Source organism: Schistocerca serialis, chromosome 2 (genome assembly GCF_023864345.2).
Source record: "Schistocerca serialis cubense isolate TAMUIC-IGC-003099 chromosome 2, iqSchSeri2.2, whole genome shotgun sequence".
Classification (NCBI taxonomy): domain Eukaryota; kingdom Metazoa; phylum Arthropoda; class Insecta; order Orthoptera; family Acrididae; genus Schistocerca; species Schistocerca serialis.
In genome coordinates, this window is record NC_064639.1 from 739,262,752 (window position 1) to 739,288,467 (window position 25,716).

The window sequence follows — 25,716 nt, forward strand, 5'->3', positions numbered from 1 at the left end:
AGAAAACATATCTTTGAGTTTCTCCTCATGCTCTACACAACTCTAAATCTTGTTTTCATTTTGTGGTAGCCTACTTCAGCTTCTTTGTTACAATCATATTTGCATCCTCTGCTTGAATCTTTTGCTTCGAAGTATGTTCTTTGTAGAGTGACAATACATCTCAATCTGTTCCAAGAATGCAATTCAGTACTATCACCATCTTTTCATATACTATTCATTCTGTCATCTGAGGTTGCCAAGTGGGCTACACAAAGGATGCATTGAATCTTCATCTTGAGAATACTGTTCAATTTGGAATAAACATTGTTTGTTCCTGCCCTCTTATACCCATGAAAGTTGGTATTACAGTTACATGCACAAAATGCGACAATCTTGTCAATTATTTTGCTTTTTTAAAGTATCCAGAATATGAGGATTTATTTTCTTTCTGATGTGTGCAAAATTAATGTCAAAGCATTTCTTTAATAAATTTTACATCTCAGGATAGTTATTTTTCATTTGTTGTAATTAAAAGTCCTTAGTTGTGATTTTTAAGGTACAGTCTAAAACGAGTTTTACCAGCCATAAAAAACTGTAAATATAATGTAAATGGTACTGTTTGAAGAAGCCAAAACGTTTTTTTGTACGTGTTTGCAGTAGATCATAATACACTGCCTGATCAAAAATATGAAACACACAGAATTGGAGGAGGAAATTAAACAAAAAATCATGGATATGATGTTACTGTGTATATGATGTTACTTCAGAGAGTATAAAATCAGGCCAAATTTATAAAGATCTTGGCAGTACGACCCTGCATATCAGTATGATGCTTCATCCCTTGTTGCCTGAATTTTGTACTTCGGTTGAGTTGGGAAGGATGTCATCATGTCATTGTATCCTCTTGTGAGACAAGCTGGCCCACAACTGTCCTAGCTTGACCTTGATGTCCTGATTACTCACACTGAGAACGAGTTGATATTTGAGCTGGTCCAAAACAGGTTCTATTGGGGATGGATCCAGAGGTCTTTCTGGCCACAGGAGTTCTTCAGCAGCACACAGACACTTCATGGAGACCCATGCCATGTGTGGAAAATCACTGTTCTGTTGCAGGATGGCTACTCAAACTTAAATGGGGGGAAAACCCAACTCCCTGAGAATTCTAGGTTTATCCAGGTAATGAACTTAACAGGGTGTTACAAAAAGGTACGGCCAAATTTTCAGGAAACATTCCTCACACACAAGGAAAGAAAATATGTTATGTGGACATGTGTCCGGAAACGCTTACTTTCCATGTTAGAGCTCATTTTATTACATCTCTTCAAATCACATTAGTCATGGAATGGAAACACACAGCAACAGAACGTACCAGCATGACTTCAAACACTTTGTTACAGGAAATGTTCAAAATGTCCTCCGTTAGCGAGGATACATGCATCCACCCTCCGTCGCATGGAATCACTGATGCAGCCCTGGAGAATGATGTATTATATCACAGCCGTCCACAATACGAGCACGAAGAGTCTCTACATTTGGTACCGGGGTTGCGTAGACAAGAGCTTTCAAATGCCCCCATAAATGAAAGTCAAGAGGGTTGAGGTCAGGAGAGCGTGGAGGCCATGGAATTGGTCCGCCTCTACCAATCCATCGGTCACCGAATCTGTTGTTGAGAAGCGTACGAACACTTCGACTGAAATGTGCAGGAGCTCCATCATGCATGAACCACATGTTGTGTCATACTTGTAAAGGCACATGTTCTAGCAGCACAGGTAGAGTATCCCGTATGAAATCATGGCAGTGAATCGAGGAAGTACAGTACATACTGACGAAACTAAAATGAGCTCTAACATGGAAATTAAGCGTTTCTGGACATGTGTCCACATAACATCTTTTCTCTATTAGTGTGTGAGGAATGTTTCCTGAAAGCTTGGCCACACCTTTTTGTAACACCCTGTATTCATTTATATCTCATATGTCATAAATAAAGAAAGTTGTAGCAACCCCTTCTGGTCCTTGCCTACAAGAGGATGGAACTTTATAACATAGTTTTGGAAAAAACGGTACTAACGTAAGAGGTTTATAATAGAGTGGTCAAAAATAGCTGATAAAGGTCACTCAAAACAAAACCAAGATTATAAAATTGATAGAAATTTGAAATTAACCAGGTCTATAAACCATATTACAATTTTCTGCCAAAAAGTCACACACTTCTTTACTATTTTCAATTACAAGTAATGTGTACATGTACAATACTTGTATTAATGACTGTTTCATTTAAGTATCTCCCAATGATTTCTTGAAAAAATATGAGTCTCAACTGACACAACACAAAATGTCTAATCAGAAATTTGGCAAAGACACAAACTTTCGAGGTTTTCAGATAATTTCACTGCTTATGAAACAGAACATTGACACAATGTAGTTAACTGTTTTTTTTTTTTTTTTTTTTTTTTTTTTTTTAAAAAAACCTTTATTTGTTCTTCAAATGCCAACACTTCTCTGTGACACTTTCTAAAATTTTCAAATGCTTTGCTTCCCATTCTTTCACTCCCATGTCTTTTCCCATTTTTTAAAATAAGCTGGTCCTCTGCATACTGTTCTTCATTGATTTGATTACAATATTCTATATACTGTGAGTGTGCATTCCTTACGCTGTGAATCAGGTACTGTGGAATATCCAAACTGTCAGTGCCTCCAATATCAGATACACTATGTAACTTGTAACAACAGATTCCTCATATTTTCAAAAAGGTATTCAGGTATTAAACGAAAACCCCCTTTCAATGTCAGCATTCCCATGGGAAAGACTGTAAACTTCATCACTAAGCACACTCCATCTGAAATGATTAACTCTCTCTCTCTCTCTCTCTCTCTCTCTCTCTCTCTCTCTCTCCCTCCCTCCTTTCTTCCAACTGACTGTATTCTTTACAAGAATTGATAACTTATGGTAGAGAAGTCAGGTCCTTGAATTCACATATTACATCATTTGCCACAGTTTCACTTACGAGATTACGTTCTGTGAGAATACAAAGCGTCTTATTAAGATGTGAGTTTGTCAAACTGATGTTTTACAAAACTGAACCTCGGTCAAAACATGTAATGACGAGTGCCGGCGGGTAGGTTAAGGGTGACCTGTTTTTAAACTTGATGACAAATATTTAAAGACTCATCCTACATTCTTGTCAAAATTTAATAATATTGGTAGTTTTTACATCTGAACTGGTTTTATGTATTTCATTAAGAGTATCAAAACCCACAATTATGTTTTTTGCAGTCAGCAGATTTTTGCTTCCTTGGTATTGATGTGCTTTTCTCTAATATCTATTGCTTCATAAAATGTTCTAATACTGTCTTTACCATAGATACCAGAGCTGTTTGAAGAAAAGGGGTTAATGGAGCATTTGTCTGGAACACAATTTGGGAGGCTCCGATATTGCAGACTGACGATTTGAAAAAAAGCATGTTTCAGACACAGCAACGGATCACTATAAACTTACTCACCAATACAAAACTTTCACTATTCAGTTCATTCTTATCTTTCTTCGCACCCTCAACGAATTTCTTCATGCTTGGTGTTATATCGATTGCTCTTTGAGCAACTGAGAAATTCTGTAGCTACCTGACACAACAAATTTCTTTTGGAAATGTGGTGGAGCCTGAATACTGAGTATCATTACTGAACTGTCCAGATAACAGTACATTTCCATTTTTATTACAGATACATATATTTATATTTGATTTTATTTTATTTTTACTGGGATTGTTATTTACCATGTAATTTGGGACAAATGTCCATGTTCGGTTTGTCTAACCGGAATGTTGCTCATAAGAGCATTTTATATGACTTCGTAATGAAACTGTGTACGTAAATCAGTACACATTCAGATTTTGCTTCACTAGTGGTGAAAGCAGTTTTTTTTAAAACTTTATTTTATTTTTATTTCTCTCTCCATTTTTTTTTTCCAGTCACACAGCTCACACACAACCAACACCTGCTACGTGCGTGGGACTGCATGACTCAATCTTATGAAAATATTTTTGTTATATCCATTCTTACACATGAACAAATATATTATTTAAGCATTTTAATCATTTGTACGCTACATATAGAAAGGTAAAATTCCTCACATTTAATGCAATAACACTCAAGTGAACTTTTGTCAAGTTATTGATCCCTTTTAGAGTAAAATACATTTATTATGGAGATTCTCTACTCCTTATTCAAATAATTCACAAATATTACAGTGTAATACTTGACATAAAAGCTTATAAACTAATACATACATAATTTTATCACATTATTACTGCTGATTGTTTTACCATAAACATTATATTTACAGTTATGGTATAGTGAACTTGCACTTCTGATTGGTCTTTTGTATATTCACTTCGTTTTTCTTAGTCCAGGGGACCGAGTAAGATGCTCTGCAATAGGTCTTGTGCGGATATACTTTCATATTATGTTGGTAATCTTTTATGATTCCAGGGCGTTCAATGAATACTTCGAGGTATCCGGATAATAATTCTGTTAATTGTCTAGTCTCTGAAGCATTAATGCAAGTTGCCTCCTGTACTTTCTCTTCTATTGTTGTGACGATGTCACTCACGTTGCTGGGTGCATCATTATTTTGATTTTTGTGACACATCTATGGGTGCTTATGATCCAACACTAACAACTTCTGTTTGCTGACAGAAAGATTCATTTTTCTCTTCAGTGGAAGGTTGGCACCGAACTCCCGATTCAGCATTAATGTTATTGGTCGCTGTTGGTACTTAAGTGCACATGTCCCACGGGCAAGATCAATTACAATTCCCTTTCCCGAAGGAACTCAAGACACAGAAGCACCGGTACTGACAAGTTATCCATTAGTAGGAAGGTGCATAATAAGCCATCATTTCCCATGGACACTTCCACCTGTGTCTGGTATTTTATACTCTGTGCCTTTTTTCCCAATGCCCCTATAACCTTACAATTTGCAACAGGCAAAATCGGCAATCTTCTTATCTCTGATACCTTCTTGAAAAACTGCGTGTTCATAACTGATACATTCGCACCTGTGTCAAGCAGAAAAGTAGTTGTTACACCATTTACAGCTCCAGTGACACTTGCTTGGATATTTTCCCTTTGTGGCTTATCAGAGACAGCAGGTTCCTGATATAGCTCATCTTCGAGCCAGTTGCCATCCTGATACCGCATCATGTTTATTTTTTGTTTCGTTCACCTATTGCCTTCATTGTTGTCCTAGGTCACCTGGCGAAGGCCTACAGGGACTGAAATTAGTTTGTTGGCTTCTGAGTGTTTTGTTTTGCTTCTGAAGGTACCTCCACTATTCTAACATTTTGTGAGTTTTCAGTCGGACGTGGCCTGCTTGGATCCCACCACGGTGGATGTTGATTGCTTGGTATAGGTATAGCCTGTACATAATTTATTGGCTGACCTGAATTGATAAAATTTTGCTGCGGCTGCCTATGACTTGGCCCTGGCTGTCGCCAATATTCACTGTCACCCCGCATATTTTTAGGCTTGTCTTTATATGGATTGTCTGACCTGTTGTCATTTCGTCTCTTTCGGTTGTATTGTTATTGTTTGGATTTTCATTGTGGTACTACCTCTGATTACCATTCGGTTGTTCGTGTTCTTCAGCCTTTTGATAATTACTGTTATTATTATTAGGATAATCAAAATTTTGGTTGTATGGATTCTTACTACTATTATTATTATTGTATTTTCCGTTACTATATGCTTTACTTTTATTTTTCTTTGGACTACCTTCACCCCTATTTCCATTATTTCCATCCCATGAATTTTTTCTATTAGGACTATCGGTATTGCCGATCACGTCAGAATTTTTTCTGGCGTCTTCTTGCACTAGATCCAGAGAATCAATTACAGACAGAAATTCTTTCAGATCAGTGTCTGTAACATTAAATATTTTTTCTCTAATATGTATGGGTAATCTAGCTTTTAACACTCGCAATAAGTCTCTGGTGGTTACTGGCTCATCCCAGTACCGGGTCATGTTAATATATTTTTCAAAGTACTTCCTTAAGGAACCTGACTTCGGATTGTACATTTCAGCATTGTAAACAATTTTACGGAGTCACTCTTGAGTAGACGCTGACCAGAATTGATCAAGGAACGCCTTCTCAAAGCCGTGGAAAGTTTTGTAAGTTTCTGCTGCATTTAATGCCCAGAGCGATGCATCACCAGAAATATGTGAAACCACAAATTGTATTTTCTGTTCTTCCAACCATGATTTTGGAAGAACACTTTTGAAGTTTCGAATGAAAACTACTGGATGTATGTTTTTCTTGCTTTCTTCGTTGAATATTTGAAACTGTCTATGCTTAATCAGGCTTTCTTCATGCATCAAAGTAGTTAAAGTGCATGGAATTGCTATCATTCGCAGGTGGTGTGGTTACTTTATTACAAGTACATTCTATTTCACTATTATTGTTCCTTGGTGTCACATATTGCTGTGGTAATATCGATTGATTACCAAAAATTGGTCTTCCTTGTGGTGCATTAAAATTCGCCATTAGATTATTTGTGATCTTTTGCCTGTCAGTACCAGTGTTGTCATTACTACATACTGTCAGATTTTCAAAGTTTTGATTTTCAGAGCTCAGCACCCTGGCTACTTCTGTTCAGACTTGCTTTAGGATTTCCGAGGGAATGTCCTCCTGCATTGATTCCACAGCGGTAGCCACAGCTATGAATTGGTTCTCTGTCTATCTACTTCAGTTTGAAGGCTATTGACCTGAACTGGAATGTTTGTTAATGGTTCAACAGTGGTTTTTACTGCATCGATCTCCTGCTTAAAATGGGTAGTAATAGCATTATCACGATCGACCAACACTTGATTTATCCTATGGAAAATTTCTTCATCTCTTTCCAGAAAAATATTGTTTATATTTTCCATAAATTTCTTTTTCTTTTCTTGGTCCCTGAGCTCCTGTTGCTGTTCTTCTACAAGCTTTTCCTGTCTATGTTTTTGCTTTTCCTGGTGACGTTGTCTTTCACGCTCCTGCTCTTTAATAGTAAACTTTTCAAATAATGCTGTTAGCATATCCTGTATCGACATGGCTTGAGCATTGCTAACTTCTGCCCCTTGCCCAAAAGAAATATTGTCATTAATTCCTGACTGGTTGAATGCAGGAGTGTCAGTTTGTTTTGGCAACTCCTCAGTTTTACTATCAATCGGGACATCAGTTACTAAATTATCATTCATAATTAAATTTTCTAATAATTCGACAGAAATATGGGTAGATTGTTCTACCTGAGACTCTGAAGTCATTTCTGCATCAGTATGCTCATTTGGTTTAATCTGTTTCTTTTGCTTAACCATTGTATCACCAATATAGCACAACAAATATATAAATCACTGACAAGCACCAATTGACACAAAATAATCTTATAACTAACACATATACACAAATAACACTTAAAAATATTATTCTCACAGCCAGAATATTCAATTATTACTACTTATGGCTCCAGGTACTGATTTCAGATTTAAATGTCACACATAGCAGTTGTTGATCGTGTGCTGCTGTTTAATTACTGAACATGATCATCTGTTTCTACCAGTGTTGATCGAGAGTGGTGGACTGCACTGCTTATATGAAGTTACTCGTGTCTCTTGCACCAGCACAGATACAGATTCGTACAGTAGTTTGGTAGGAAGATGTCAATGCTCTTGAAACAAGTAAATATACAATGATTAATAGTTTGTTTTGGTACCCCGTACCTGTAATAGATCACAATTTCAATTATTAAAATGAATAAATGTGCATTGATGGCCCCATTTTGGGCGCTAGTGTGGCGTTCGCTGTGTTATTCAGTGGTTTGGTATTTAACTAATTTGTAAATGAAAATGATAATCTTATTCCATTACATTGAGTAATTACTAAATAATTTTTTCTCCCGGCTAAAGATTTGGTCAAGTTGCTAAAGAAATCCAAGTTAACATTGTGTTAAAGTGTTATCTGTAGTCTGTGTAAGTGTCACTAAATCACAGTTCATACAACAGATTCTACACAACTATTGATTATGATGGAAGCAGTTATCTTCAACAAAATGATCATTAAAACCACTGAATATCAGCCGCGTACAACACTGACATTTGTTAGCTGAAACAATATTCTTCGTAACTCGTGCATAATTAATTTTGGCTCCATACATCAGCAAGAAAAAGTTTGTTATATGGACCGTGCTATGAGCACCGTTTTTAAAGAATCGATCTGATTCGAACTATTTTCATTAAAATGAGTTCGAGACCACCGGTGCACATTTATTTTTACACATTTTTATTACCTTCGGCATTTATGTCTGCAGAGTTGCGTAATTTGAATTTGCCGCTGAGATAATTGTTAAGATGGCGGCAGACAACTGATAGAGGCTTTCTATTGTTAGAGCAAATAGGATAAGTATTTGAAATGCTTATTAAACTTTACTTTCATATTGTGCACTGTTTAGACTAATTTTCATCAAGCAAACCTATGATTTTTTCCTAAGAAAAACAGATAAAAACGCGATACAAATCGCTATCATCAATGGCTGCGCTCCTTGCAGCAGAAAGAAATAATTAACAAAGATAATGCTTATTGAGAGAGGAATTAAAGTTACAAATAATTATTTACTCATATTTATAATAATAATGAACTCTATTCTCAAGTAATAAGTAACAAATAATTAGTATTTCTTAACAGACCTCAGTTTGATATGTGTCTTGCGTCCGCAACCTACAAAAGCCAACCAACAAAAACGTAAAAACAAAGGAAGACAAACGCAGATCATAAAAGGAATTTACAATTATCATTGTCTTTGTATGATACACATTGATATGTCCAATTACATCATAAAATATTATATAAATAATTAATATTTATCATCGTCTTCAATGTTTTTTCATATGTCGGATAGATAATGTTTATAACTGTCAGAGGCACTGCGCTGTAGCTAAAATTTATCTTGTGGATGTTACAGTGGCCAAGAAAGGAGGAAGTAAGGTATATTGTCGTAACACATTTGTGTGTGTCCCACAGCTTTATTCCATGATTCATCAAAACCAAGAAAAATATAACTGGCTTTCATAAGCAACCCAAGCAACCGTTGATTAAAATAAGATACAACTCAAAGTTGCATCTTGTTAGCTACAGCACTATCTTTGTACATTCGTGAGATCACGGCAACATACTTTTCAGTCTCCCAAAGTGAACTGCATGTTAATACTGTTTAAACACACCAGAAAACTTCTCATATCATTATCTCTTCTTTTAATACAAATTCTTCAACTCTGAAAGGAAACTCATTGTTCAGGGAACTAAAGATATCTTCCATTCTGAAGCAGATGATATTGCAGTGTGTGGCTCAGGTGACAGGACAGCAGCTGACTTATTTGGCTGAAAAAAATACTTCAAGTTGAGATGAAATTCTCTTATTTGTTTAAAGCACGCTGCATATAATGTTCCTGCTTCATGTAGCAAAAACTGCCAGACATCCCATATTACTCAAAAATATTTGGGCAGTGCAGTAAGCTAAAGCAGGTTCACCAGGAACAGTTTCAATCCAGTCTTTTAAATTTTGGTGACTCTTTCAAATATCTTGAAAAAACTTATCAAAATTGGACATTGCAGCACTATTAATCTGTAATTGAGGAACAAAATACTTACATCACATTAACTCTCTCTCTCTCTCTCTCTCTCTCTCCCCCTCTCTCTCTCTCTCTCTCATGTGAGTGCCAGCTGAAATACAGTGCTTCTATTCATTACTGTGTTTACAACTCATGACCTTGAACCCCACCATTAACACAGAACAATAATGATCTTTTAACATCAACAATTTAAGCAAACTTTTCCAAAAACATAAATATTTAATTTGAAGCAGACAACACACTAGGGGATAAGGAACTCCAGGTTGACAAACAAAAAAAAAAAAAAAAATGTAAAATAAGTCCAAATAAGAGACTCAACTGCGCATGTCATGAATGCGGATACAGCTAGTTTCACGTTTGTATACAGTACCCTGCTTCATCAGTTTCACATTACATGAAATGCGTTATGTATTTTCATACTGATTTCAGATCTGATGTTGAAAACACGTTTGCAAAAGTTGTCTGTGAGAATGCCTTGTAAACACGTAGTAAATGCCACATTAAAAATGCTATATATTTTAACTCACCTTTGTTATAACAATCCAAATGTGAAAACATTTCATCACTTGAGCATATTAACTCTAAGAAACCCCAATATTTACTTGTTACACTTTAAACAATATTGCAGTGCAAGTCTCCATTAAACATAGTATCAATCGACACCAGTCAAGAACTTACTTTTTCTCAGAAGGTGGGCACTTACGTGAAAGGGTTTGATACGCTTGATGCACAATATGTTGATCTCCCCGTGTGGTGGTCAGGTGTGGTTGATTGAAACCTTGATGACAAGTATGCCTGCGCTCACGTTCCTATGTAGTCCAGCATTTGATTGCTGTTATATCTGAATGTACCGCAAAACTGGTTACCGCACAATTCGACCAGCCAGCCAGCCACACAGAGACCCACAATGAGGCCCCTTTCAAACTGTCAGGTGCTAGTAACACTGTCTGACATGAGCGTGTGGTATGTCGGTGTCCTTCACAGTGATCACCCAACATCTGACACTGTCACGCCCCTTATATACACTACCAGGACTGGTAACAACACTAAACATAACTTTATTTTACTTTTGGTTGCTGTTTTTATTTTAATATTTTTCTGTAGAAGTCCTCTCACTGCACTTCTAATGCTACTGCTAAATTTAGTTTTATTCTTTCTCACTGATTATTTTCCCTCAGTATCAGATGTGTATGGCTTGAATACTTAGGTACTTAGGCATAGCCTAATGCTTGTAAGAAAATGATGTGAAAATGTAGGATGTGACAGGATTGCTCTCTTTAAACAGCTTCCCAATGCTGCAGTTGTCCAGAAAATAGTCATGTCCAATCATCAGGCTGGAAAAGATATGGAATGCACTCATGCTATGATTACTGATTTTGTTCATAATTTACATTTTGTTTTATAAGAAAATTTGGTTTCAAAATATTGACCTCTCCCTCTCCCCTAGCTATGTTGCAATCCCTGAGTAGCTGAATTGGTGGTAACATAGGGCTAGAAACATGTTTCAGCATGTTTTTTTGATCTAAAAGAAGGAATTTGTCTGGAAGCTAAACAATTTATTATACTTTTTATACGCCTGTTTGCTATTCAGTGCTTCTTCTATTCGGTGAGAAGTTGACCTATCTTCGTACACACATTATGAAACAGAAGGCTACTGGAAGACAGTAACAGGTGGCACTACTTTCTTATTAAATATTCTTTAGGCAGAAACTAAAATCATTTAACCATGATAATGGAAAGTTCAGAAAATAAAGCTATGTGGTTTTTAAACCCTCAGTATGAAGTCTTAATTTCTCTTGTTATCTTATTTTGACAAACTTAAAATCCTGAGTATACTCAGGCAATTTAGAACAAGTCTTTAAAAAAATAAAAACCTCACTTACATCTGTTTCAGCACTGATAGTTAAGAGATCAGCCATTAGAGAGCTTTCAGTACAACATTTGGAGGCTGGCTATTGTGTTTTGTTTGAAGTGGTTACCACTAGATACGGCCTTTACTTTGTGCAACTTTGGATACTAGACAACAAAATATGTGCTTTCAGCCTCTGTCCTATATTGTTGTTTAAGGGAGTGCTTCTGAAAATGGATAGCTATAGTGAAACGGAGTTTGAAACTGAATTTAGCAGCTCAGAAAGTGAAGAAGAATGTGATGTTACTTCACTGGAGACTGAAAGTGAGGACAGCTTGTCAGATTCAAAAATTCCTGCCATTAGGACACATAAATATGACTACTGTGCTCCAGTCAGCTCCTCCACCATTCCTGTTCACAGGAAACCATTGTGAAATACATAGTTTACTTCATATTTACAGAGAGACTAAAAAATTACTAAGTTTCAGGATACTTTAATGTTTACTTCACAAGTATCCTTGGGATTTTATTAATGGTGATCTTCAACAATTTGAAAAAAAATAAATAAATAATAAATTTTATAATAAAATGTATATATTTTCAAATTCTTAGGGCACATCATAAGAGACCAGATCACCTGTTATCTCACATTTTAAACTGTCTCTCAAAATTAATGGGTATACTATTTTTTATAAGAGATAATATTCATAATGGTATTATACAATGACAAATCTCCACACATTTTCTAGACAAGAGACAACGACTACCGTTACAAGTACTAGTGATGACAAGCAGTCTCATGTAAATGGTAGGATATACATTTTAAATTAGACATGAAGATACACCTACTCACAAGAGTGAGTGTTATATCTAAAAAAAATCCAACAGTGTTGCTGTAGTCATTGCAAATATTATACATCACAACCTTCAGACAAAAACAATAATTTTAACAGGAAAAGTTATTATGCAATAATATTCATGACATAAATTAAGATTGCATTTAAAAATATAATTACAGAGAGTTGATATGGTTGTCTTCTATCATCTACATACAGATTATCCCAGTTTCCTCATGTTATATGTACAAGTATATGTTTTTGGAGGAGCAAGTTCTTTTTAACATCTATGAATTAATAAAAATGAGGCAGTAAATCAGGTGCAACCATACCACAGCAAGCAGTTATTATGAAAATAAAAGTTACATATTGAATACGACATCTTTCATTATGTCTCATTCAAATCTAAAATTACTCTGGAAGACATTTACATAAATTATGAACAATAATGAACACTAGTAATAATTTAACCAAACATTTTGAATTGGTACTACTTAAAACTGATGTTGAAATTTATACATCTGCCTAGTTTCAATCTGATATTTTGTATGGCCTGCAGAAAATAATATGACCATATCATGAATGTCTGGCCCGAAAGGATTTCATTTTACTGTTGTACTGGCTCTGTTTATAAATATTAGCAGTTTGTTATTACCACATTCAGTTATGAATACATGTGGATTTATTATTTGTCTGGAAACACGAAATGGATAACTGACAACAAGTGGCTTTGTAGTGATACATGCACTCTTTAACCATTCGAGTATGTTGAACATTTAATACCTGATCCTTTACTTATGTTTCTTTAATGCTAACTGCCTTTAAGTATTCTACAGCCCAATAAAGAGTAGCAAGTTTGTACTTATGCTCAGTTTCATTATATAAGACAGTTAAATATGTACATATCATCTCAAATAATCATTTGTCATTTGAGAAAATTTTAAATGACTAGAACAACATTAGAGAGCAACATGTTGACTTTGTTTTAACCTCTATGCACCTGAATTCAATGTATATACAAAAAACGGTTTATTTACATAAAAAATGACCTCTAAAATACTACTGTTAATCCTAAGAACCACTAAAGAGAAAAACACAATATAATGATAGATAACAATAGTAACTGTAATTTGTATCTCAAAACTGATAAAACATTCTGTGACTAGGATAAATATTCTGAAAGACTTGAAACTCTTTCTTAATACACTTGTGCAAAAACTTCACATGAACATGTGAAACTGAACATGTAGGTAGGGCTTCTGACACTATGTAGTACAAATGATGACCTATAACACTAACACATTTCATTGAACTCAGGTTCAGTTAAATACTGTATTTCTGGTATGTTTTTAAGACACACATCAAGACTTTAAGCTGAATTCAGGGAATACACAAATTATGACTTAGTACATTCCTGTTTAATATGAAAGACAAAAGTTTTCCTAGAAAGAAGGGAAAGAAATTTACACATGTTGCCACAAGCCCACTCCAATAGATATACTTTTCCTCTACCTAGCTTTCTTTTGTAATACATACCACTTACAGTAAGCATGTAACATAATATTCAGAATAAAACAATATCTGGAATTTATTAACAATTAATACACTTTCATAAACTGCAAAAAGCTAAAGAATTGATATTTGTTGTAGACATGTAATGTTTGCAATTCAAGAGAAGTTTAATCTTTCTATTTAAGATTACAATAATGAGTGTTTTCTTTCCCAGCCATCAAACTGAAGATTATTGGAAATGAATTCCAAAAATGCTGTCACACACTTTAACATTATTTTAAAAGCTGCCTCCTGGCACCTGTACCTGTATGTTGAATTTCACTTGCGTGACTGGAGATGAAAAATGCCAAAGAATCAAGGATTTTTCATGAATCAGTTCACTGAAAAGAAGTGCTACCCAGCTGACTCATGGTTTTGGCTGCATTACATTGAACGCAAAACTTTCTACAATATGCAACATGATAACAAGGGAAATGAATCACTGAGATTACAGCCTGACTATAACTCCAATGACTAGTGTGGATGCTCCATCCAGGTAGAGCTAACACAGTTTCTTTGTAGGTAAACATCATACACGTATGATAACTTACATGTTATGACAGTGGTCATCATGCGCAACCAAGAAACAAGTTCCTATATCAAAAGTTAACAAGTTTTTATACATGCTGTGATTACACACAAAATTATTTATAAAGGCTTCTGAAATTTTGAGAGTCCTCTCCTCTTCAAAAATTATTTGAACCCAGGTCTCTTTTTCAAGAAATTAGATAACTTTCCCAAATCAGTAGAGAATAGACATGCTCTATACTTCTTCATTTTGCTACCAGTGAACACTTATATGCACTATTTTCCAATCTCCTTCTGCTTGTAGACAAAAAATTTGTCAGTCACTATCCATATTTGGATTTAGCCTTCTCTCCTACCACAAATCAGTGCCACCTTATTCACAGTATCCACACCACACACTCAAAGCTCTCAGAGTAATTCTAAAGTTATCTGCATATCCACAAGTAGGCAACATTAAAATGTTTCATTGTCACAATTGACTATGAAACTCTATAAGTCAAGGATTACATTGTCTTTACAAATCTTAAATGTTTAATTTTCAGTGATGCATTTATAAAAAGGACATGGACCAATAAGCGTACTTTTTATCACAATAAAATAGATTTTCTTCAATGCTTATGATTGTATAAACCACAGAGTCCGATCAACATTGTAGACTGGCTGCCAACCTGATTGTTTCAGACTTCAGTTGCCTTTCTGTCTTGTAAATATCCCATTACACAATGGGGACATGCAAGAGGTGGTGTTGTGCTCTCATAAAGTTCCTGTAAAACACGTGATGTAGCTGGACATTCTGGAACATGTGTTACTGTTTGAGGACATTGATGCCCACAGGTGAAAGCAAGCAACTGTTCTCCGTTCACTACCGACTGAAAAAGAAAACTGTTTATTAGACTGTAATTGATTTTCTGTTCAGTATGAACTAGAATGACACATACTGTGAAGAGGGATAGAGATAGAGATAGAGATAGAGAGAGAGAGATAGAGAGAGAGAGAGAGAGAGAGAGAGAGAGAGAGAGGGGGGGGGGGGGGGGATTTTCTCATACAAGACTACAATACATGAGAGAGGGGGTGGAAGGGAGGGGGGGGGGGGATTTTCTCATACAAGACTACAACACATGAGAAAGTGTTAAAGATGAGTGCCCTATCAATGGGGAAAACATTATCATGAAGTTTAGTGGTTGTGCAATAACGCAGAAAATAGCTACTTGAGATCTTATTCAAAAAATCATTTCAGTGTTCACTCATGGCTACTGTAAGGTAGGCTTGTGGCTAGTTTCACATACAAAACTAATTAACATCACAAAAGGAGTTAAACTGCAAGGTGATCGTAGGCTTCGTAGCACAACTTGAGCTCCCGTTTCACCTGCTGGGTAACTTCAACAAACACACAACATGCTACGGACTTAATTGTTGAACTGCCCCAGGAGTACAATTTTTGATAGTCTAATGATGTCTCAACTGTTATAACTTCGCAACAGTGGTGAGAACATCCATTCCAGCAGTGCTTCAGGGTCTCCCTCGTCCCTAGATCTCTTACTCTGCTCTCCGGCCCTCACAGATTCTGCTCACTGAAAATTGCTGATGATTTTCATTCTAGTGACCACTTTCCAGTCTGGGTTAATTCACCAGACATTGCAGGACATATCACAAGCATAATTCACAAGCCACTGACTAATTCACCCCATAACCCTTAGGGAGCGCATCCCATGGTAAAGCCAATTCAAGTGCGCAGCAGTGTATTGGTTAAAATGTCAAACAGCTATAGAGAACCTCATGGACTTTGTTGGTCATGAGGCCACAGTTTGACAAATGAATAAAGCAAGCAACAAGTGATAAGTCTTGGACTCAACTGACTATTTCACTAACTCTACACAAATTTGGGAGACTACGAGGATTTCTAAAAAATACAGTACGCAGAGCATTTCCACTAAAACAGTAGCTACTGCCTTCTTGGATTCAGTGCTCCACTACTACCTTAAAACCAAGAGGAGGGTAGTTTGGACTTAAGATACAACACTGAATTACACACCTGCAGCTAGGAAAGTCACTCTATCCTTTTACATACTAGCAAATTTCTCCTTCAGTCTATTAGCTGATATCACACAGATCTACTTCCATAGTTTGGTAGTAATTACGTTTCATCATATTTGAAGTGAACACTTCAACTAAACAGCATTATTCACAAACTGATCTAACAAGGGGACCACCAGACCTGTCAATCATGAATTTTGATGAGTCTTAGGAATGTTGTAGTGGGACTTCTCCTGAGTACATAGTAAGTGCTTTTTCATGCGATGGCCCCTAATTTCCGAGAAAATCAGTGTTGAAGTTTCATGTGTACCTGCTAAGTTTTGAGCACACAAATGCAGTGCAGGGGCTACTATTTAATAACAATCTGTATGATGGAAGAAAAATCACATGTGAACAGTAGATGTGGAGAGTTTGAACCTGCATGTTAGTGTGATAGCTGTGAACCTTGGCCCCTGTACTATGTTCTCTCGGCTGAAACATTTTATTTAATGTTACAGATATAGGAGGTATGGATAAAACTTCAAGATCAATTTTCTCAGAAACTAGGGGCTGTTTCACGAAAAGCCACTAGTCATGTAATCACGAAAGGAACCTCTACAACATAGCTAGAACTGATCAGAATATGTGATTAATAGGTCTGATGGTCCCCTTGTAAGTATTAGGAGACTCTGGCTGCCCAAGGTTTTCCCTGAAGACTTCATAAACTACAGTCTGCCAAATGAATTTCAGGTATTTGATGCAAACTTTGTTGATTTTTGTTGTGTGGGAAAAAGGCTGTGGTTCAGAGACTTTAAAGAAATGGCTGCTCTGGACAACAAGTTAATAAAGCTACACAGTCTCTTCAGTAATAAGTTGTGTCATGATATCAGGAACAAGACTGATAGTTTAACTACCGAACTATGGAAGTAGATCTGTGATATCAGCTAACAGACAGAAAGAGAAATTTGCTAGTATTTAAAAGAAGAGAGTGACTTTCCTATCTGAAGATGTGTGTAACACTGTCATTAAAAGGTCTGACGGAGTTCTATCAATGAATGAAACAGCTATGCTTGCCAAAGGAGAAAATTATGTGACTGCTCTACTAAGAACAGAATATATTGTTGCTAATAACAAAACAAATCCATTTTTTATCTAAAACAGCTGAAGATGAAATACTCATGACATCAGCCAGGATACTGCTTAGGAGCACACCACCTAACAGTAATTCAATGAAAGGTGAGATGAGAGCTCTCTGAGATTTAAAAGCCGATAAAGACATTATTCTTCTTCCAGCAAATGACAATGCTGCAGTGGCAATGAGGAAAGCAGACTACCATAGTAAAATTCAGGTCTTCTTATAACCAGGAGAACTCAACAGATATCCCACACATTTTGTTATTAGCAAGTTATTAAAGCCTCTTCAGTTTCATTAGTTGTGTTTCATCAAATCAAAAGTGTTGCCATCAAAACTGTATGCTTTACAAAAGACCCACAAATATGGCATTCCAGTAACTTTATTGTTTGCTCTATTGAGTTGAGGGAACGGACAAACCCTTGGCAACCTTCCTACTGGATAAAACTGACACTTAAATTGTATATTCTGGTCATAGTGCCAATTAGTCCACTCTACAATGTGCTGGTGCAGCTCTGTGGTCTTAGGAAGCAGTCTGATGATGTCACGAGCTGACTGTTGTTTGGATACAGATTGTTGTGCTGAACTTGTTCAACTTTGGAACTACTGAGTCGTTAAAGGTTCAGATGATGTCTCCAACATCAGGCGAAGAAACATTAGGCATGGAAACATGCATTGGATCACAGCCTGATGCCCATATAACAAAAATAAGCAAGGATGCAAATGCTAGCCCTGAGCCTACATTTTATGTTTTGATGTGGAGTTACACATGATCTTGCGGGCACTGGAGCTGGGGTAATGTGCTTGTGCTGAGAAATGCCTCATCTACTCCATCTCCTCAAGTACTTTTTCAATCTATATGTACCCTCAGATAAAATAATCAAGAGAAATTACACACGAAAAAAGTGACAAATCATACAAGAGGAAGGAAGAGATAAACAAAGGTAGAACTTTAATGGGAAAAAGGACAAAAAACTTAGCAAGAGCAGGTATTTTTCACTGATAAAAACACATACAATATTTTGCAATCGAGTAACTCTGATAAGGACTATGTAAAAGACAGAACTTCCAAAAATCAATATCGAATGGTCATTTTGGGAAAAGAAAGACAACAAACAGAGTTCATTGAGTGTGCTCTTCTTAATAACAGTAGCAGCAGAAAACTATCTAGCATATTTCAAGAGATAGAGCAAGACACATCACTGGCTAACGTGGTGAAACCTAGAGTGTAACAACATGTTTCAGAAGCTAACATTCAAACAATAATAATGCAAGAAAGTTACTTTATCATTTGTAAAATGGGCTTAAAAAGTTGCAAAAAATGAAATACCACAGCACTACTGAATTTTCTTGAAGTTAATAAATCAAGAAATACTCTCGTATTGTTACACTCCATCCTGGATTTTCCATTGTTTGATTACTACAATATGTTCTAAACAGAATCAATAGCAAAATGGTGGCCAAGTTGAAAGTGTATAACGTGCCTTCACGAAAAAACGTAAATTTCGGTAGTAAAAGGAAAACGTGTGCAAGTTGTAAGAATGAAATACTGAAGCTGAACAAATGGATATCCAGTCTACAGTTTACAATCAACACTCAAAAGGTGGAAATAAGTAAACTACAATCTGAAAAACGTGAGACGCTAATGAAGAAAGAAGACTTGGTCTCGGGAAAATGGAAGAGAATAACTGAAGGAAGTTGTACTCAAAAGGTAAAATATCTGAAACACAGTGAAAATTTAGTGCAAAAAAACTCTTTTGAAGTGATTTCTGCCGTGGATTCAGTGAACATGTCGGAAAGGGTTGAAAAGTTGGAAAACAAAGTAGGCAAACCGTTGCTCATTGTAAGTAGGTCAAACAGTGAAAATACTGCATCAGGAGATATTCTAAAAACTCCGGAAATAAGTGCGCACACCTACACTACCATAGACTTCAATGCAACATCGGAAACCAAGTTAAAAAACGTATCTCCAGTGAAACTGCAAACTGAAGAACATTTAGAATGCATGCGGCAAAAAAAACAACACTAGTCAGGTGACAAGCAAAAGTTTCACCACTGCTAAAAAAAATTCTTCTGAAAAAATATCAAACTACCGACCCGTATCACAGTAAAGTTCCTTCTCAAAAATTCTAGAAAAACTCTTCTATGACAGGCTTTTAAGTTTCATAAATAAATATGCACCTCTTACAGTACAACAACATGGTTTTAGAAAGTCTAAATCTACACAGACAGCAATATTCGAATTCTTAGACTGCATTTTAAAATCCCCTGATCAACATAAATTAGCTGCAGGTATTTTTCTAGAGCTATCAAAAGCCTTCGACGTCCTGGACCATAACATTCTGCTCGAAAAATTAGAAAGACGAGGAGTAAGAGGTGTAGCACATAGCTGGTTGTGTTCATACCTAAAAAACTGCAGGCAGAAAGTATCACTTCAGTATGAATTCAACAAAATGAATAAAACAAGAAACAACTCCTTTCTTTCTAGGGAATTACCAATAAAATATGATGTACCACAGGGATCAATCTTAGGTCCACTACACTTCTTGATTTATGTGGATGACTTAGTTGAATATATGAGTCCCACAAAAACTAGCCTGTTTGGCGATGACACCAGCATATTGCTCACTGGATCCAGTCTAGAAACTTTGCGATCCACAGCAGAAAGTTCTATGAAAAGACTTTCTGAGTGGCACACAAAAAACAAACTCATTATAAATACTGAAAAAACTGTGAGTGTCGATTTTTATTTAATTCCTCCAACTAATCAAATGTCTATTCAAGCCCAATTAAAAAATGATCCCCTAGAAAATGTAAGTGTCACAAAATTCTTGGGTCTTTGGTTTCAGCAAGACTTAAAGTAGGACACACATATAAATAACTTGTGTAGAAAACTATCATCTGTGTGCTATGGCCTAAGAATTTTAAAGGCTGCAACAAGCAAAACAACAGTATTGCAGGCATACTATGCACAGTTCCACTCACTAATCCGATTTGGGATCATTTTCTGGGGATACTCAACTCACAGTGTAAAGGTTTTTAGAATGCAAAAAAGATCTTTAAGAATAATGTGTGGCCTTAAAAAGACTGAGTCCTGTAAATCCCATTTTTATGAGCTTCGTGTTCTAAATGTTCTAAGTTTATCCATTTATGAAACTATCTTGTTCACTAGGGACTACCTCCTGAAAACGGGCAAACTGTGACAGAACAAAAATGTACACAACTATAGTACCAGAGGGGAATCAAATATACATCAAAAATGTCACAGAACAACCACCTATCAGAGGAGTATAATTAACATTGGTGTAATACTACACAATAAGATAACAGAGGAAATAAAAAATACTACTCATCCAATATGTAAAGCTAAACTAAAGGCATTTCTAATAAAGCACTATTTCTATTCTGTCAGAGAATTAATTGTAATAGGTACCTAATTTTAATTTGCCTACTATTTTGCAAATACTATGTATTATTGTAACTTATCTTTGACCTGCCCAATATCAATTGTACAATTTGTGCTATATGATAAAACTGGACCAATAAAAAATCAGATCAAATCAAATCAAGTTGATACTGTGGCCCATAGGCACAACATAATTTATAGTTCATGCATAAATGAAGAACTTTGAAAAACAAATATTCAAGTAAATGAACTGTGCTTGTAATATTAAAACAGTGCTGTACTGGACATAAGTAATTCACACTGTAACTACACACTAAACACATCATGGATTTAAACTATGAAGGAAAATAATTACAGAAAGACCTGAATATGCAACAAATGGTTTGAATACTGCACTGATAAAATCACACAAGAAATCAGAGTAAATCTCCTTTGGTCACTTTGATGAATATAAGATATGGGCTATAGTGAGGAAAGTAAAATGAACAAGAACACTACTGGTGATCTGAATTTCATCTAAATATACATGAAGCTGTAAATATGACACACAACTACCAAGATGTGAATGAATCTGATCTAAAAATTTATGACCATAATGTAAAGTCCCTGCATAGTAAGATCAATGTAATTAACATCCATCAAACAGATCTCAGTAATATGCATTTATGAGCACTGTCTTAGCCCAGAATTAATTAAATACACAAAAATAACTGAATCCATTTTGTATTTCTGTGATTATGGAATAATCAGGGTTGGGTAGCAATTTACATAAAAGAAAATGTAGATTTTACTATCCTATCTGGTTTAACTTGAATGAATGTTGAAAAGGACTGTGAGGATGCAGCTATAAAAATTACTAGGTTCAGTTTCATAATTGCTGCAGTTTACTGTTCACAATCTGGTATTTTTGCGATTTTCTTACATAAATTGGATTATTACTAAAGGAAGTATGAAATAGGAGATAATTTTTGGAGACTTCTAATTGATTTTCTTACAAAAAGTAGAAACACAGAGGTCTTTTTGAACCATGCTACATACTACAATGTAGAGGCTGAAGTAATTGCCGCTACCCAAATAACAAACACTTGCAAAACAGCTTTAGATTAGTTTCTGGTCAAGATGAGTTTACACTGAACCTCACCAAAAAAATTTTATTGCTTGTTTTGGTGACTAACTAGTTCAAATAGTGATCTTGAAAGGAAAAGGCATTATTGGGAACAACATGCCTTTATGAAACACATATACATAGACGCTGTAGTCAGGATAGCCTGAATTACTTCAACAGGTTACTAATGAAAGAAAACTGACTATATATTTATGGAATCAATGACATAAATGAAAAATTAAACACCTTCAATGATATATTAAAAAATTACCTTCAAATTGCAGTTCCAAGAGAACTGTAACCTTAAGACACAATTCTAGAATAAACAGTTGCATCACAAGTGAAATAGGGTTGTCACTGATGAGAATACTAGATAAAATTTGTATTCCAAAATATTAAGAAAAGTATGAAGGGTGCCAAAAATAATGCATAATAATAAATAATTCATTTATGGTTCAACAAAGTGAAGGCCATGTGGAGCGTTATAAAAAAAGAAACTGGTGAAAACAAAGCATCATGTGAAAATATAACACTAAAAGGTGACAAGCCCCCTAGAAGTAGCCATCACATTTAACTACTTTTTTATAGATGTTGCACAGAATATGATAAAATAAAATGTGAATAAGGACACTCTATCTAATAAATATAAAATAAACACATGTAGTAATGTGTCAGTGCACATCAGCACCATCACACAAGGTGAAGAGCAAAGGCAATGAAAGATCTAAAACAAGAATGCTATAGGCATTGCTGGTGTCCCTGCAACAATCTTAAAAAAGAGTAATCTAAACATAGTTGAACTATGTACACATTCATGTGACCGCTCACATCAAGCAGGCAGTGTCCTCAATGTACTGACAATATCTAAATAAAATCAATACATAAAAAAGGTGGGAGGGATTATGAAAATAACTACAGGCCCATCACAATTTCCTCCTGCACTTCAAAAATCTTAGAAAAAGTTGTGTGTGACAATGATATGGAATCTCAATAATAACTGCTACTTATGCATTCATTAATTGCATACTAATCTAGACAGACAAGAAAAAGATTGAACATGAGCATTTACTGATTTATTGAAAGGTTTTGACATGATGGATCACAATATTCTCTTATCAAAGCTTGAAACATATAATATTCAAGGTCTACCCAACTGTTGCATCAGTACCTTCTTGAGCAGATATAAGCAAGAAGTATAAGGCACACTAATTTGAAGCTTAAAACAGTTTCTAAACACTTGTCAGGTTATAATCTAATTAAATTTGGTGTATCCCAAGGATCAGCAATGGGCCGACTTCTGTTTCTTTGTACGCTGATGATCTATGCTTAAATGTGGATGCTCATAAGCAATTTGCAGATGACGCCACAATTATATTATGAGGGGAAAATAAGGAAGATTTACAACAATCAATAAACACTATCACAAAACTAACAAAACTATTTATCAACTGAGCACAGAATAACCACTTTTTAATAAATGGTAAAAAAACTATAACACTGAATTTTCACAATGCTCTGAATTAAGGTAGGTGTGTGTGTGTGTGTGTGTGTGTGTGTGTGTGTGTGTGTGTGTAATAAGCATATAGAATACATGAACATGAAATTGAACAAGATGTGCTACCTTCTTTGCTCACTACATTCTTGTTCCCGAATCCCTGTTCTGTACCAAAGTAAGCAATTTTAGATTTCATTTCTAGTACTTATTTCACGAACAAAAAAGTTGGTTTGAAAGAGAGATATAGTTCTAATAAAAAATTTCATTAAGGCATAAATACTTTGGGAAGCAGTGGTTAGCATCCCTGGTGCCATAAACAGACCTCTGCAGAATGGTCCTGAGTTCATACCCCAAATGATTTTTATCAAACACTTTTGGAATCAGAAAACTTAAGCTTGATTTGATGAGTTATACCAAAACAGTAATTCCATATGATCTTATGTAATGAAAGTAAGCATTAATGTTGACTAATAGGTGTCCAGATACTTTTGGCCTGATTGTGTATACAACAATCAGAATAAGTTTATTTAGCAGATAACACTAGTATTGTAATCAGTTCAAACATACATACAGCAACAAAAGAAATGGTAAATAATGTCCTAAATATATTAATGTGAGGTTTTCTGGAAATATTCTCAATTTCAAAAAGACACAACATTTTCAGTTCTGCACATACAGATGTCCTGCACTGATGATAAATGCAGCACATGGTAAGGAAATAATAACTAGGATGGAAACATCAAAATTTTTAGGAATGCACATTGATGAGAAACTGAAAAAAGACGACCTTTTTGAACTCTTGAAACAACTTATCTCAGCCACGTTTGCTTTCTGAATCATTGCATATCTTGGGGAGAGACAAATCAGTTAGCTAACATATTTTGCATGTTTTCATTCAATAATGACATACTGAATAATGTTCTCAGGAAAAATCTTTAAAAATGGAAGTTTTTATGGCTGAAAAATGTGGGGTAAGAATAATGTGATGCTCACCCACAATCACCTTGTAGATCTCTGTTTAAGGAGCTAAGCATTTACACTACTGATTCACAGCATATTTATTCCCTAATGAAGTTTGTTGTAAATAGCACACAACATTTCAAAAGGAACAATGATGCACACAATTACAATACCAAAAGAAATAAAGAATGACACCCATTATTCCACATTATGGGTGTCTTTACCGCAAACAGGGGTCCACAATGCTGGCACAAAAAAGTTTTGATCACCTACCCAACAATACTAAATGCCTAACACAAAGTGAAGTTAAATTTGAAAACAAACTGAAATAGTTTCTCCTTAACAACACTTTCTACTTCATAGAAGAATTTCAGAATTTCTACTAACCTTATTTCTAAAAGGTGCTGAGTAATAACTGATAATTCATTTCTGTATTTTGTTTTTAAGGAATGCCACTTGTAAAACATCAGCAGATAGCAATACTTACATAAGAATGTAAAATATTACGTCTACATCATTACAATTAACTGTACAATTGATCCATGGACCATAAAACTGACTAACCAACTAACTACAGTAATTAATGATATCAATATAATGGAAGGAAACATTCCACGTGGGAAAAATTATATATAAAAACAAAGATGAGGTGACTTACCGAACAAAAGCGCTGGCAGGTCGATAGACACACAAACAAACACAAACATACACACAAAATTCAAGCTTTCGCAACAAACTGTTGCCTCATCAGGAAAGAGGGAAGGAGAGGGGAAGACGAAAGGAAGTGGGTATTAAGGGAGAGGGTAAGGAGTCATTCCAATCCCGGGAGCGGAAAGACTTACCTTAGGGGGAAAAAAGGACAGGTATACACTCGCACACACGCACATATCCATCCACACATACAGACACAAGCAGACATATTTAAATATGTCTGCTTGTGTCTGTATGTGTGGATGGATATGTGCGTGTGTGCGAGTGTATACCTGTCCTTTTTCCCCCCTAAGGTAAGTCTTTCCGCTCCCGGGATTGGAATGACTCCTTACCCTCTCCCTTAATACCCACTTCCTTTCGTCTTCCCCTCTCCTTCCCTCTTTCCTGATGAGGCAACAGTTTGTTGCGAAAGCTTGAATTTTGTGTGTATGTTTGTGTTTATTTGTGTGTCTATCGACCTGCCAGCGCTTTTGTTCGGTAAGTCACCTCATCTTT

At 35.5% G+C, this 25,716-nt stretch overlaps 1 protein-coding gene across 2 annotated transcripts in view; it reads right to left on the bottom strand.

The window, feature by feature from the left end:
• Positions 1-12,083: 12,083 nt before the first annotated feature.
• The window catches only part of LOC126457939 (uncharacterized), a 422,121-nt gene continuing 408,488 nt past the window's right edge, over positions 12,084-25,716 (bottom strand). For both annotated transcript variants that reach the window (XM_050094658.1, XM_050094659.1), the window contains one exon: positions 12,084-15,268. In XM_050094658.1, the coding sequence (XP_049950615.1) occupies positions 15,077-15,268 (192 nt within the window). In that variant the 3' untranslated portion in view covers positions 12,084-15,076. The remainder of the gene's footprint in view (positions 15,269-25,716) is intronic.